The following is a 15,765-nucleotide window of genomic DNA, read 5'->3' as shown; positions in this document are numbered from 1 at the left end:
ACTATCTACTATTAAGTTAAAATTGTTAAAATATCCAGCTTAAACAGGCCGTATATTCTATATTATTACATGGCACAAAATGTTGGATGGAACAAATAATGACCATTTTGAATACTCTCTTACCAGTGGTGTGGTTAATCCAATAGGAGGCGCTAGAGGAGAGACCATGTTGTTGCTCTTAGAGGCATGAATAAATCAAAGCAATAACTCATGGACAGAAAGCAGTTAAATGCAAGTGGAAAATGAAATCCCTATTGTACTATAAATCATAATAAATACAAATGAAATAGAAATCTTCCATACCACAAGACAAAACAAAAATAGACAAATCAGCCCATCTGAGTCAATTCCTTCCACCTGGAACATTCAACAAGTGTGACTCACAAGGTGTATTAAAGGAAACAACAACAAATAGTGTCTTTGTGTAATATCTCTGCATCAACACAGTGACAAATCCAAACTATCTGGTCTTTATCAGTTGTGACGTCAGCTCTGTGAGAAGCTGGAGACACACCTCACATGAACTGTGAAATCCTTACCACCATTAACATTTCTTGAAAACACAACACATATGGATGTGGGCCACTTCAGGCAATGATGCGGCACTTCTGGCCTTTTTGTGGCCCGTTCAGAATGGATTTGAGCCTGAAGGGGCCCATTTGTAAAATAGCAAATGTGAACCAATTATCCCAAAACAGATGTGGGCCTTTTTTTTATCAAACAATCGGTGCTCCAGGCAACATGAAATCTGGATGTGAAGCTAAAGTGGCCCATCTGGTAAATTGTGAATACGGCCCGAATAGCACAAAACAAATTCAGGCCACCTTTGGTTGTCATGCAGTGTTTCAATCGTTTATTTGTGTCCCAGAGCTGGAAAACAGGAGCGTCTGCCCAAGTGCCATGGTTCCATGTAGTATTTGGATGTGGGCCAAATCTGGGCCAAAACAATTTTGTAATGTAGGAAACTTCTGAAGGTAACAGGTCAAGCAACTTATAAATATGACGAGTAAGAGTGAGGACTGTAGCTGAAGACTTAAATCACAGCTGAAAACTAGAATTGCAGTTGGGGTCCTGCACAGGCTCAGGGGCCAAAGAGGTCAAAGAGCAACTTTGTAAGTTTTCCTGACGTTTCAGTTTCTAAAATATATTTATTTATTTTAACAGTAAGTCTTTCACACCTTTAATGGATCATTGAAAATAAATAATTGGAAAAATAATGAAAGGAAAGGGAGTCAATCAAATGTCAGAGAGTGAGCCACAGTGAAAACGGGCCCAGGGGTGACGTCAATCGATGGATGAATCAATGTGTTCGTGTATGATGCTCGACAGTGCCTCTGGATTTTGGGAAATGATGAAGCAAACGTTTGTTTGTCTTGGTTTCACAATTTCTTTGTTTTTTCATGCAGCATGTGACTGTGTGTGTACACATGTGAAATCCTGGATCTCTGTCCTATTTATGGTCACACAAACACACACACACACACACACACACACACACACACACACACACACACACACACACACACACACACACACACACACACACACACACACACACACACACACACACACACACACACACATACATACATGAATAAACAGAATAATGTTTGGACTGAAATAAACGAATCCTAAACTGTACTGAATTTTGTTAAATCTTCTCACTGTTGGGAGTAGGAGAAATAAGATTTTCTACTACACGTTACATTAATATATTTAAGAAGATACACACTTAATTAAATTTGTTTGTCTTATTGATTATAACTCAATGATTTTATTTATATTGTGTGTTATTGAGGTCTATACTCATTTGTAAAAAAAATTCTGTGCAATATAAACCGTTATGTGCAATTCCATTTACTCTGCATATTCTGACACATAATATATTTCTTTACACTGTGTATACCGGTTTAATCACATTTATATCTTTTTTCTATATATTGTTGTATATTTCTATTTCTTTATATTCCTTCACCCAAGTACTGCATGCTACTAATGTGTTGTCTTCTGCTGCTGTAACATTGCAAATTTCCCCATTGCGGGACAAATAAAGGACTTCTTATCTTATCCTATCTATAATGCAATGGTTAAAACTTTAGTGGAAAATAGTTTTCTTTGACATTCACTAATGATCTCCTTTTATTTGTCTTGAAGTTAATAAGTAGCCGGACCATCTGTGTTTGTCCAGCCCCCTCTCTGTGAAATAAATGTGCATCTCATGAAGAAAAACCTCATTTTCATACCTTTCCCCAGTTTAGGCTTCAACATGGGAATTTCTCTCCACTGGACCTGGTTTGCTGTTTTTTCATGTCTCCTCTGCATGGGTACGTTTATTATTACCTTAAATTTAAAAATACACACATAGGTAAATATTATATATAGATAAATAGATAGATTGACAGATATTTTATAAATCTTGAAGGAAATTTAGGCATCCAGTACCTTCAAACACACGTACAGACGTGAAAGGAACAATATTATATGTAATTTAAAATTATTTATTGAACAAAAATGCTCATGTATTTATATTTACTGTAAGTCAAGTAGATTTCTTTGGAACATAGATTATAGTAAACTTTAAAATAGATTTTTTTCAAAACAGTTATATGTTATTTTTAAGTAACAACCGTGTATATTAATGATTTCCATTGCTGTTACAATCCTTTTTTAAATAGAAATGACAATACTGACATTAAGATTCCAGTGTATAAAAACCTTTGGATATTTCTTCCGGAGTCAGAACGTTTGCTCTCTGAAATCTGAATGTTTCAACTGAAGAGGAATTTATTCATTGTGTGGAACAACTTATCTTTAAAACATAAAAATAACATCTACATAATATCAGGTTCTGGAGGGAGCTTCCTAAAATAGGAGAACCATGTAAATGATTGGCCCAACAGGAACGGCTTTGTGGAACAACTTATTTGATGGTATTTTTTGTAGAAAAAAAAAAGAATGTTTGACCAAGTTATACTTCTTCGACATAGAGAAGACAAGTGACATTTTTTTGTAACATAGAACCTGAACCTGTGACTCATTTATTTTAACATTGCACATATCGAAACTCCTTTTGGTCTTATTTAGAAAATAAATTATTGCGTAAAACTAATAATAATATTAACTGTGAGAATGTACTTGTATATTTTAATACGGACAATCACAACTTTGTTTTTGTTGTTGATCTTCTATGGTAAATTTCATTTACACAAAATTTAACCAAAATTACCCCCAACGTCATAAGCTTATTTCAGAGAAGATAAAAAAAAACAAGACTTGTGAAAGTCTAATAATCTCTTTGAGGAGGAATGATATGAGAATTATATTTCCTTCTTTCCTTCCTACCTTTTCAATAAAGTCTATTCTCATTGTCCTTGTAATACATTCTGTTATTTATCTATTTAAACTTAAATTAGCATTTAGCTAAATGTAAAGGGTACTTGTCTGGTGTTTTGTAAAATTTCCTTTCAACAAAATGAGAACAAAATAATATAATATGAGTACCCAGCTAGATCCTGGCCGCCAATAATGTTTCTCTTCTTCTCAGGATGTGGGGTTTGGTGTGAATGCACAGAGGAGGGTATGCAGATAGAAGGAGGTCACTACACACTGACCCAGCAGCTGACGAGGGGCAGCCTGTTGATCTACCACTGTCCTGAGAGCTTTTATCCATTTCCTGTCCTGACCCGTCTGTGCCAGCTAAACGGCCACTGGTCACCCAGACCCAAAAGATTTACACCTCAGAGATGCAGGAGTGAGTAATGATGATGATGATGATGATAATGATGATGAAAGTGTGTGTCTCTTTGCCTCAGGCCTCCTGCTCTACACGAGAACTCAGGGGGTTTTGTGTTGTTTTGCAGTTGTTGAATGTCCAGACCCCAACGTACTGGACTATGGGACCGTCTCCCCTCCTCAGGAGAAGTACTTTGTGAACAATGAGACCACATATGAGTGCTACTCTGGATACACAATGCGAGGCTCAAGCAGGCGTGTGTGCCTACCAAACGGGAAATGGAGTGGCTCCACTACCATCTGTAGCCGTGACTGTGAGTCCTGAACACCAACCTGCTTCCCCACTCACTCTCCACTTATACATACATTCACATTCATAACAGATGTGTGAGGGGTCTTTTGTTGTTTGTGTTTCCGCAGCAGGAGATAACTGTGCTGATCCTGGAGTCCCAGCTGGAGCCTCAAGGATCGGAAACGTGTTTGGAATTGATGACACAGTGAAATACAGCTGCAATGGCAACCTGTTTGTGGTCGGGTCGAAAGAAAGAGTGTGTCAGGAGAGCGGCCAGTGGACGGGCAAAGAGCCAGCATGTTACTGTAAGACACCTACATACATGTTACTGCACACTACATCGCATGTTACCTGTAAGACACCTACATACATGTTACTGCACATTACATAGCATGTTACCTATAAGAGACCTACATACATGTTATTACATAGACACATGTTACTGCATACATACATATTACTGCATGGTACAGCACATCATTTGTAAAATTTTTTAAAAACTATAATAAAGTCAGTGAGGGAATCATAGACTACAAATAAAAAATATTAATAATGTAGATACCCAGTCTGAGACCCGTTGGGATCTGGGTTGGGTCTGCTCACGTTGCACGCTGAGCAACAAGTAGGAATCACTATTCCAGTTACATGCACTTGATCCCTCACCTGCCCCCCCACCTATGAATGTAAAAACATAAACTGCTGAGAGCTGAGCTCCGGTCCCTGCAGTGATGGGAGAGTTTTTTCTTTGTATCAATCCACCTCGTCACGGTGACTGAAAACCTCTGTTCATTTTGCTTCTTCCAGACAAACACACCTATGACACTACTCTGGAGGTTTCAGAGGCATTTGGCAGTGCGATCAAACAAAGCCTTGTCACTTTAGAGCCCCTCGGTAAGTTTCAGGAGGTAATGTGAATATTTAAATTATATAAAGGGGACATATTATGCTTTTTCAGTATTTCCCTTTCCTCTAGTGTGTTATATAGGTCTTTTGTGTTTGTAAAAGGTGTGCAAAGGTAAAAGAACCAGCAGAGAGAGGTCTCTCTCCCACTGAAAACACTGCTCCTGAAGCTCCTGAAACATCTCGTCAACAGTCTCGTTGTTAGGTCCATGCCATAGTGGTGGACTCAACGCACTGCAGATTAAGAAAACATCTTCATCAATTTTACGACACATGCGCTGCAATTTTATTTGCATGTGTTTTAAAAATTTGCAGTGCGTGGAGCTCTCTTGTGCAGATGTTGTATTCTTAAGCGTGAAGGGAATCCTATAATGAGTGATAGTAAATGAGTGATGATTTTATAGTTTATCCAATTTTTCATTCATTCCATCAAAACCCACTCATGTATACAATGATAATACTGTAGAAGCTCTGAATATATAAATCTGAGAATATTTCTACTCTGTAAAAATTCAGAAGACACAGTTTTGTCTTCTGTGAGGCTTTTTTCTCTGTTGACAAAATAAAAAATGAAAATGTAATGACATGTTTCGGGAAAAATAAACAGAATTTGTTGTGGCTTGTTCAGATGACACACAGGAGGAGAAGAAAATCAGGATTTCAAAAAATGGGACTCTTAACATCTATATTGGTGTGGATATTTCTGAGAGCATCGAGGAGAAACACTTCGTGAATGCAAAAGACGCTGTCACCAAACTTATTACAAAGGTAAGAAACAAACAAAGTTACTCTTCGTTAAAAAATGAGAAACAATGTAGGTTTTATGTAAAAGGTTTAGTGTTTTTTAAAATGCTGAATTTGCAGTCAGCAACATTGTGCTAGAAGTAGGGACCTGAGTTATATTGGGATCGTGGGCACAGTTTAAAAGATGCACATGGGGTGAAAGTACGAGCTGCTGTTGATGGATGTTGGCAATAAATTTGCTGAGTTGTTAAAACATGTCACAATACAGCAGTTAGTGTGAGCCGTCTGGACATTTAATCAATCACTTGCTCTCGTGAGGAATAAAATGAAAATGTTACAGCTCATATTGTGCATGACACAGGAAGCCATTAGCCTATTAGTTATGGGTCAGAATGTCATGTAGCTATAAAACGCCTGCACATTCACATCAAATCAACAATCGCTTCATTTGATTTGTCTTGTTTCTCTTAATTGACGGAGAGAGACTTTTTGCCATGTTGCATTTTGAACTAAAATGATAATTAAGGAAAAGCTGTGTTGTAAAAACAGAAATTGATTTTATGTTGAAATAAAAACATGTTATTTTGCTTTACTTTGGCAATGATTGTGATGAAACAAAAACTGCTGAAAGGAAAAATCAATCAAAAGGTTTGCAATAAAGGTTATTGTGAAAAGAGGCTAAATGAATGAACATTTCATGATAAGTTTTACAAATGGATTGGATTGTTTCATTTTTATCATTCTTTTCTTTATTTTGATCTATATTTTATATCATTACATATTTCTAAATGTCCTTTTTATTTATTTGTCAATGTTATTTGTCAACAGTCCTCCATATTTGCAGTGAAGGTTTTGATACCTTTTTTTTAACAATTTTTTTAACATACATTTTTTGACTACTTAAAGAGTCATTAACTTAGTATGTCTACCCCATTCTTTCTTGCCATTTCACGCTTATGCTGTCCTATCAGTAAAGGCAACCCCCCCCCACCAATCCCTCACCAAAATTGAAGCCAAAGCGTCTTGTTGGCCCCCTGTTGGCTGGCTGCAATAAAGGTCGTAAGCCCTGCCTGCTCCATGTTAGCAGATGAGACGTGGATCAAAGTATACATTAATAACTTTTTCTCAAAGATGGTTCCTGTCATTTTATGTATTTTCAAGTGTTAATTTTCCCAGTCAGTTTGATTTTAATTAGTTATGCTATATAAATGAGGGGAAGTGGTCAAACACATGTATCATCGGTAATTGGCTACCGTGGCTCGCCAATGCACAGACTATGGCTCCAAATGCTCAAGATGGCAGCATTCGTATGCAGGGTATTTTGGATTCATTTCTGAATAGCTGGAGGAAGTGTAGATGCATTGTTCATCTTTATATATGAATTTGAGGCAGCCACTTGTTATCATAGCTTAGCACAAAGGCTGTAAACAGGGGGTTACTACAACTACCTTGATTCCAGCTTGACCTGTAACTATATAAAGCAAAACATTTGTATAATGTTGGACTGATGGTTTCGGTCAAGTTAGGTAGTTCTTATCACACTGATGTACGTCCAAGTGTATATATATATATATATATATATATATATATATATATATATATATATATATATATATGTGTATATATTGTCTATGGATGTGACTTTCATAACACTGATCCTATTAAGAGGATGAGAGGAGTCGATTTCACAATCTGTAGTTATATGAATGACCATATGTTTGGTGTAAGCTGACATACGAAGCCTGACACACTTTTAGAATCACATTTGGCACACTGAACACTCAACATGTACAAACATAATCTCATCCCATTAGGCTGCCAGGACAACAGCCCATTAGAATGAAATTTCATTATGAATTACACATCATAATCTTGATTGATGCCTCTTGGCGAGAGTCCCCTGGCTCGAAGTCAATGCACACTATGGGAAAATCTTTCTGCTGATAAATGAGTCAATTACTCAACAAAAAAACAACCATAAGCAGTTTGATACATATGGAGGTGTTGCATTAACAAAATATTTCACAGAATGTGCCACGAGTTCACATGTGCTCACAAAGCTCATATAATACTAAACTTCACACACCTGATATTCAACGGTTTCACTTATGTCTCCTCAGATTTCATCCTTTAGTGTGACTCCAAATTATGAAGTCCTCTTTTTCTCCTCTGAGATACACAAAGTTGTCAGCATACTTGACTTCTTGGACGGCAGAATAACGCACACGGACAGCGTCAAGGAAGAGCTGGAAAAGTTTAAAGTAGGCAGTAAGTAAAACAGATCAGAGATGTTGTTGGGAGTCTTGTTTTATCAAACACAGCTTGAGCCTGATGTTGTGTTTTACTATGTGTTTGGACTCCCAGACAGAAACATTGCTGGAACTGATCTGAATCTCGTCTTCCAGACCTTCCTGGAGCAAATGGCAGTCATAAAGAGACGAGTGAAAGATGAAGGTTTTAAGGAACATCGTCATGTCATCATCCTTTTTACTGATGGTAACATTCTAGATCACCATCATGGCGACAACATTTATAGAATCACTTCCTCTTTAGCAAGTTGTCTTAATAAAAAAGCACAATATTTGTTTTGTTGCTGCCATGCTTTATATAGAGCTGAATTATAGGGCTTTTATTTTGTATCTATGCTGGTGATTGCGCCGTATTACTGCTCCTTGACCATAGTGCCACATTTGACACCAATGATCATAACATTCTGATCAATAGACTAATGCAACGCGTCGGGCATATCTGGAACTGCCCTTAGATGATTCAAGTCATATCTCTCAGATAGACAAATCTCGGTTTCCATTGGAAATAATACCTCATCCTTGGCCCCACTGATGTGCGGAGTGCCACAAGGTTCCATTCTTAGTCCCATACTATTTTGCTCTACATGCTCCCATTAGGAGATGTCATCAGCCGTTTTAATGGGATATCATATCATTCCTATGCTGATGACACCCAAATATACTTGTCCTTCAAGCCAGACAATGTCAGCTGTGTGAGTGTCCTAACAGAGTGCCTATCCGCCATTAAGGAATGGATGTAATTTTACTTTCTTCAGTTAAATAAAAACAAAAAACATGGCAGCCTACATAGTGAGGACCCTCTCCCAATGTAAATATAAAGTATTTAAATATAAAGGGCCCATCTCTGCCAATAGATCCCTTTCACCTAAATCGTACACACTGAACCTTTAATTGTCCTCGGGTACACATAGACTTGTTGAACATCATTTAAACATATTGTCTTCTTTTATTGTAGGTGGTTATAATATGGGTGGCTCACCTGCTCCCACTGTGGAAAGAATAAAGAACATGATTTATATGAACCAAACCAGTGAACCAGGGACTCAATCAAGAGAAGAATTCCTTGGTGAGTTTTATTTATATGTTGCTGCTTTTAAATTTCTGTTACTGTGCTGATGTTTGTGTTTTAACTTCTCCTGCCATGCGCCCTCCTTCTACAGACATTTACATTTTTGCCATTGGAGCTGAGGTCTTAGATGCCGACCTGCAGCCGCTCACAACAGGCCTCGGTGGCCAGCATTACTTCAGAATGAAGGACATTAAGGATTTGCAGGAGACCTTTGATGAAATAATTGGTGAGTGATGTCAGAAGGCTAAATGAATCCCGTGACACGTTTCCATTTTCAGTTCAATGATGCATTTGCTTGCTAACATACACCCCAGCATTCATCCCCATTCTCCAGTTTGAAACGCAGGAGATATATGATCATAACTGGGGGGGGGGGAAACACAGCTCTGTCTTGGTTCCTAAAGTGCTTAAGAGCAGGCGCAGTCATAACTCTTGATCTTGTGGTGTCTCTCTATGATACACAGCCCGACACCACTGCATGGACAGATGTGATAAAATCTCCCTCTGGATCACATTTAAACTGTACACGGGCATCATGTCTATATCCATCAAGAGAATGGACCATTAAAAACTATACACAATTTTCACATTAAGAGGAAGTTCTTTTGATCACTGATCTTTGTTCGAGTACAAATTTTTCTATTTTGGTTATTTGACAAACATGATGAATGGCAGCTTAGACTGATTCGGGATTGGTCGAGCACATGCTACCATCGGCTCAATTCCCCTGGTCGTTACTGCGCAGACTCTGGCTCCAAATGTGCAAAATGGCAGCATTTGTATCCTGGTTATTTTAGCTTTTGATTCTGGATAGTGGGAGTCAGTGTCGTCCATCTTTATTAATAAGTCTATGGTTCATGTTCATATCTGGCCTCTGCTGTGCTTTTTTGTTTCGTTCTAATAACCAAATTTCATCATGTGTAACTAAGATAGGGCATATTTATATTGGGTATTATTTGAAACCATTATCCGCGATAACACCATAAGATCCACACATCTTTGAATTTACACCTAATATTGAAATGCTCGTTATCTATTTGCTTCGAATACGTAATTCCTTTCTAAATCAGGATTTGCTAGTTACTGCTAAGACCTGTAACTTTAGTCGTGCTTGCTTTGAAGTAACAGGATGACGGGGACAAGTCACCTTTCAACTTGATGGGCAGATCTTTTTTACGGTTCAGTTTGCATTTACACTGTACAGATTCTGATCACACATCTGGTGCAAATCCTGAGCAGTATGTCCACTGAACAATACACTCACAGCTCGAACATGTGTCTGAAAATGTGTCTTGCACTTACAGTTATTGTTGCAATTGAAAACTAATGCACCTTCAGAGGTTAAATGCATATTACTGAAGGTTGCTTTGGATGAGACCATCTGCTAAATGAATGTAATGTAATTTAATGATGAAATGGGTTCAAGACACTGAATCCCAAATGGTCCCTAATGTATGTGAAAAAAAATGTCACGTTAGAATAAAAACCTTGTGACAAATGACTGCAATGTTTAATCTAATTGTTGAGTCTGATATAACCAAGAATGTTTTTGTATTCAGGAACATTATCTCCATTTAATTTATTCTCTATGGATTTCTTTAATGCAGATGAAAGCGACGTTCAGGGCCTATGTGGTCTTCACAAGTATTATGACAATGAAAATTCCAAAGACGGTTCCAAAGAAAGCGAGAGGAAAATGTATCCATGGTTGGCGTCCATCCGGATCGAGGTGCATGTTTCAGTATTTCATTTAACTTCATAAGAGTGTGAGAAATGTTTGCGAGGATGAAAACATGAATATTTACAACCCTTCCCACAATGAGTCTTTTTAATTATTCAAATTTAGAGGATTCTACTGGTTACTTAGAAATATTTGATGTAATGAAAACACAGTAGGACACAGTAGAAATTGCCTCCTGCTTTAACAACTGAACTGTATTTATTTATCATTTAAAATTCAAGAATCAAGGACTAAGGAATTGCCTTGGCTCTCTGGTGACCTCCAAGTTTGTTCTGACCGCTGCTCACTGCTTCAAATTTGGCGATTTACCAGAGCATTTGAAAGTTGAAATTGATGATGGAAAGGGCACAGGTAATAAATGTTTATTTAATGTCTGAATGCATATGCCTGCCTCTCATCGACATGTTATCATCATTGTAGCAATTATATGAATTAGAATTAGAATTAATAATTTTAATTTCAAATATGAGTTTGACTAAGTTTTCTGCTCTCTGCATGATGACAGTAACACCATTACTAACATGTGACCTCATCTCTTTTGCAGTAAAAAGAGTTAAAACCTTCATATTACATCCAAAGTACAATGTTAGTGCTAAGGTGAACGAAGGCGTGGCGGAGTTCTATGACTATGATGTTGCTCTCATCCAACTGGAGGAAGACGTTCAAATCTCCTCTTTCGTCAGGTAACAACTCATGCTGTCGTTTGTGCTTAAATTTGATTCTTAGTCCTACCTGGAGATATATTGATAAAATAGTTCTTCTTACCATCTCACACATAAACAAAAATCATTTGTAATAGACTACTGCACTTGTTCTTTATTGCTAAATGTACCATGTTACGAGTTCTTTCATGTTTTTGCTGTCGCCATCAGACGTATTTGCATTCCTGGCACCCAGGAGACCAGTGACGCTCTGCAACTGGTGGGTAAATCCACCCTCAAGCAACAAGGTGTGCTACTTCCACCCACACAATGTCACACTGTCACACAGCTCGTTTGTGATTAAAAGCTTATAAAGATGCCCATCTTCATATAGAGCTGGGTGACTTTTTGTGACCTTTATCAGCCCATTCCTGAGCTGCAAGTCACTCACCTGTCAATTCTCACACCACTTATATGCAGTTTTATTTATAATATTGATGGAAGATTTACTCAAAAGCAGTGGGTCCTTGATATTAGACACATAAGCAGTACTCTTATTTTTCGCTGTCAGTCAGTCTTTGGCGAATTTTTATTAGGTTTTGCTGACTAGCTGATTAGGCTCATGGTCCATCAGTTTGAAAACACAGTATCTGAATTAATTTGAATGTTTCCAGTTCACTAGTTTATAGTGATGGGGAATTTGGCTCTTTTGGCTCTGTTCCTTTCTGAACTTTGGCATCCTACCAATCATGTGTGGACGAGGTTTAATAGCACTAAATTCAACTTTAACTTCAACTTTATTAATATAGCACTTTAATTCACAGCTTTCCAAAGTGCTTTACAACACAAAAATAACAGTCAAATTTAAAACAGGACAAAAGATATAGTCATTATTATCACTACCATCACCAATAATAGTAATAACAATAATAACAATACAAACAACAATAATAATACTAACAACAATCTGGGCACATTGAAAGGTTATGAATAAAAATGTGTTTTCAGATGACTTTTGAAAACTTCTATTGAGGGGGAGAATCGGATAATGGGAGGGGAGCCAGCGATGGAGAGGGCCCTGTCCCCATAACACTTAAATTATGTATTGCTCGACCTAATGTCATTTATCTGCTGTGTGTACACAGGGTGAAGCAAAATCTATGGAGCAGCTCACGACTCGGTTCTCTTTAATGTTATTTTTCTGATTTTTGTTTTGTTCTGTGTTGTTTTGTTCTGTGTTGTTTTATTCCCATTCCGTATTTTGTAAAGCACTAAGTAACCTTGTTAAGATAAGTACTATGGGTATAAAGTTATTATAATATAAGTATTATTATTATTATAGGTAGTAGTAGTAATATTAATATTATTGTTTTTATTTTAATTATTAGTATTATTAATATTTTAGCTTCAATGAGGCCAAAGCTTGACAGGCTGCAGGAGTCAGGGTAACAAAACTACAATGAGATGTTGAAGCTGTTGAAGCGGTTTTGTGAATTGGTCTTCAAATCAAAATGCTTAAGTTTCTAATTTTTCTTTTACCTCACAATGTCTCACATGTAAATATCCTCAATCCAAAGACCCTTCAGTGTAATGTCATGTAACAGAATTTTCCCCTGTCAATTCAGTGGCCTTGCATCTGTTGAGCCTCTGTCTTTTTGTGTGTCTCTGCAGAGGATAGTGTGCTGAAATCTCATCTGGAAAAACTCAATTTCCTGACGAAGTCGGGAAGCTCAATCGAGGAAAAAGATGTCATCGCTAAACTTGGCGATAATGTGAGTTTAAAATCCTTGAGCTATGATGTGCCTCTAGTTTGTTCAACTCTAATCCTAAAGCTGTGGTTCTTCTCCCGAGCAGAGGATCGAATGTATCGTACATGCACTAGATGCAGAAGGCATAGACACGAAGAATCCAAAGGTCGCTGTGACTGAAAACTTCCTGTGCACCGGTGGTCAGACTCCTTATAGAGATCACATAGCATGCACAGGTACGTGTAAAGGTTATTGCTCTACTTGACAAGGAGCAGGTAGTTATCCCATAGACATCCTTGAAATGAGCTAAGATCATTTCATCAACACACATACGGGAAAATGACAGAAGAAGCAGTTTATACACTAAAGAATGGCCAGAATCTGAAGTCTCTTATTCTTATTGTGACCATATGTGTGTGTATTTTTTGGAGACAGGCGACTCTGGAGGAGCTGTATACAAAAACTACAAGCATCGTATCATACAGGTGAACAGCTGTTGTTACTCACGCATCAAATGTTATGCTGAGGTAACAGTTTGACCGTGTGAGTTCTTGCTGAAGATGTAAAGTAACGACCTCTTCCACAGGTTGGCGTGGTGAGCTGGGGAACCAAGAAACTTTGCACGTCGGGGGGGAAAGTTGAGTCGACTGCCAGCTCCAGAGATTTCCACATTAATCTTTTCAGAATCGTCCCTTTTCTCAAATCTGTCCTGGCAAATGACATGCAGGACGATTATGCACCACTTCAGTTTTTGGAAGACTAAATTCATTTATTTGCTGCAGTTTGGTTCACCATTTCATTTATATGATTAATTTTTTCAAAAACATTGGTTTATGTTATTTAGCTGGATGATTGAGGATGATTGAATTCATCCAACACTCATTCAATCGGTATGTGGGCTCAGAATGGAAAGAGGCAAATTATAAATGTTCTTATCAAATACATACATGTTCACAAATTGACATCATGTTTTAAAACATTTTGGCATCACTACTTCTCAAAAGGACCAATTATTGTCAGTTATGTTTATCAGAGCTGTATCTTGTCTGCACATTCATTTATTCACCATTTTAAGTGGTTAACCAGTTTGTAAACAGCTCAATAAATCAGTATTAACCTGGGTCTTGACTTGTCTTTTTAATGTCACTGACTGACTTTATGATGGGTTACTTATGATCATTTTCTATTGTGAAAATTTCCATTTGCTTTGTCAGGTACATTGTACATATTATCATGAATCATAGCATTTACTGTCTAATGATACACTGAATTTATCCAAGTCGTTATGTCTTAGTACAACTGCTTTGTGTCTGATTTAAAGTTTCATTTTGACCAACTCAGACACAAGTCACAATTTGATAAAACAAACAAAAGAAGACTATAAACTAGAATGGCCCTCAGCAAAGTACACAGCATACCTCCACGAAAGCCCAACAGCCAGCACCAAAATTCACACAGATTAGATCAGGAGATGAGATAAGTCCCCTAAAATGAGAGATTTTAAGAATTATTCTCGGGGAAAATGTTGAAAAACATCCCAAATTCCTGGGTCTGGCTTCTACATATCCGGATCTGCATGATTGAGCTTTTATATCATATTTACACTTCTGCCTTGTTCTCTTTCATAGGGTTTCCAATCTGCTATTAAATGAACAGGCAATAATCAGGGAGAAAACCAGAGTGACACTAAATAATACATCCGCCAAGCCCAGCGGTGACCTTAAATTCAATCAAGCTGCACCAAATTTCACTCACTGGTAGATATTAATCCTCTAAATGAGCCCTATCTCACAACTTTAAAGGAAGTGGATAAACAAAATTGTTGGATCTGCCCCTTCATCCGAATGTGCAACAAAATGTAATGTTTTTTTTGTCCGATCCTTCCACCAAAAACATAACCTCCATGTTGGAGGTAATAAAAAACCAGCAGCCTAAAATAACAGCCACCAACAATAAAGGTCCCTCAAAACCTGGCATGAGAGAGGAGAGACGATTTAAAAATCTTCTCTAACTCGGCAGAAGGACTTACAGTAGACTACAGTCCTGAAGGAGTCAGTGCAGCCTCCAGTTCAAGCTCCTTTAAGTTAAAGATGTTTGACTGTAGACGCAGGAAAAGATGTTTCACATGATGTTTGTTAATTAAATGGATAAATTAACCCAAACCTCAGTATTTTGTAAGTTGTGCATTCATCATTGTCTCTATGCAGGAGGACACTCAGAGAATGATTTGAAGTAGAATTTGTTATTATCATAATTTACATGACACACAACCACAGCTTGTTATACAGTTTTTCTTCTGTCAGGCCTTTTCCACACATGCATCAAAAAGGGAAAAAAGAATTACTACAGCACTTAAAAGGTTTCATTAAAACTCTTTTATGGACGCTGCTCTGCTGAGGGAGCCGTCCAGCTCCCCCTCAGGTCAGTGACTCAGGGCCCATTTCCAGCTCTCTGCGCCGCCCTACGCAATGCGGACACTCGGCCTGGCAGTGGGCCGAGTCAGATCATTCAAATTAGATTTAGTGGAAAGTTAAGTTCTTGTTTTGGTGGGTGATTAGGTTTTTTTTTCTTCCCCTCTCTGGCCTTCAG

General features: G+C 37.7%; 1 protein-coding gene across 1 annotated transcript; it reads left to right on the top strand.

Annotated features, from left to right (window-relative positions):
- The first annotated feature begins 2,226 nt into the window (after nucleotides 1-2,226).
- LOC118122675 (complement factor B) lies at nucleotides 2,227-14,297 on the top strand. The gene is made up of 18 exons (XM_035179549.2): nucleotides 2,227-2,324; nucleotides 3,545-3,751; nucleotides 3,861-4,046; nucleotides 4,153-4,329; nucleotides 4,829-4,915; nucleotides 5,553-5,692; nucleotides 7,789-7,936; nucleotides 8,033-8,164; nucleotides 8,933-9,043; nucleotides 9,138-9,272; nucleotides 10,654-10,775; nucleotides 11,009-11,138; nucleotides 11,332-11,470; nucleotides 11,660-11,736; nucleotides 13,100-13,200; nucleotides 13,283-13,412; nucleotides 13,612-13,661; nucleotides 13,763-14,297. Exons 1-18 carry the CDS (start codon nucleotides 2,267-2,269, stop codon nucleotides 13,937-13,939), a joined length of 2,307 nt encoding a protein of 768 aa, XP_035035440.1. The 5' UTR covers nucleotides 2,227-2,266; the 3' UTR covers nucleotides 13,940-14,297.
- Nucleotides 14,298-15,765: the final 1,468 nt, after the last annotated feature.

The sequence above is a fragment of the Hippoglossus stenolepis genome, chromosome 15 (assembly GCF_022539355.2).
Source record: "Hippoglossus stenolepis isolate QCI-W04-F060 chromosome 15, HSTE1.2, whole genome shotgun sequence".
Taxonomy (NCBI): domain Eukaryota; kingdom Metazoa; phylum Chordata; class Actinopteri; order Pleuronectiformes; family Pleuronectidae; genus Hippoglossus; species Hippoglossus stenolepis.
Note: the sequence above shows the minus strand (reverse complement) of the source record. Positions and strands in the feature narration are given on the sequence as shown.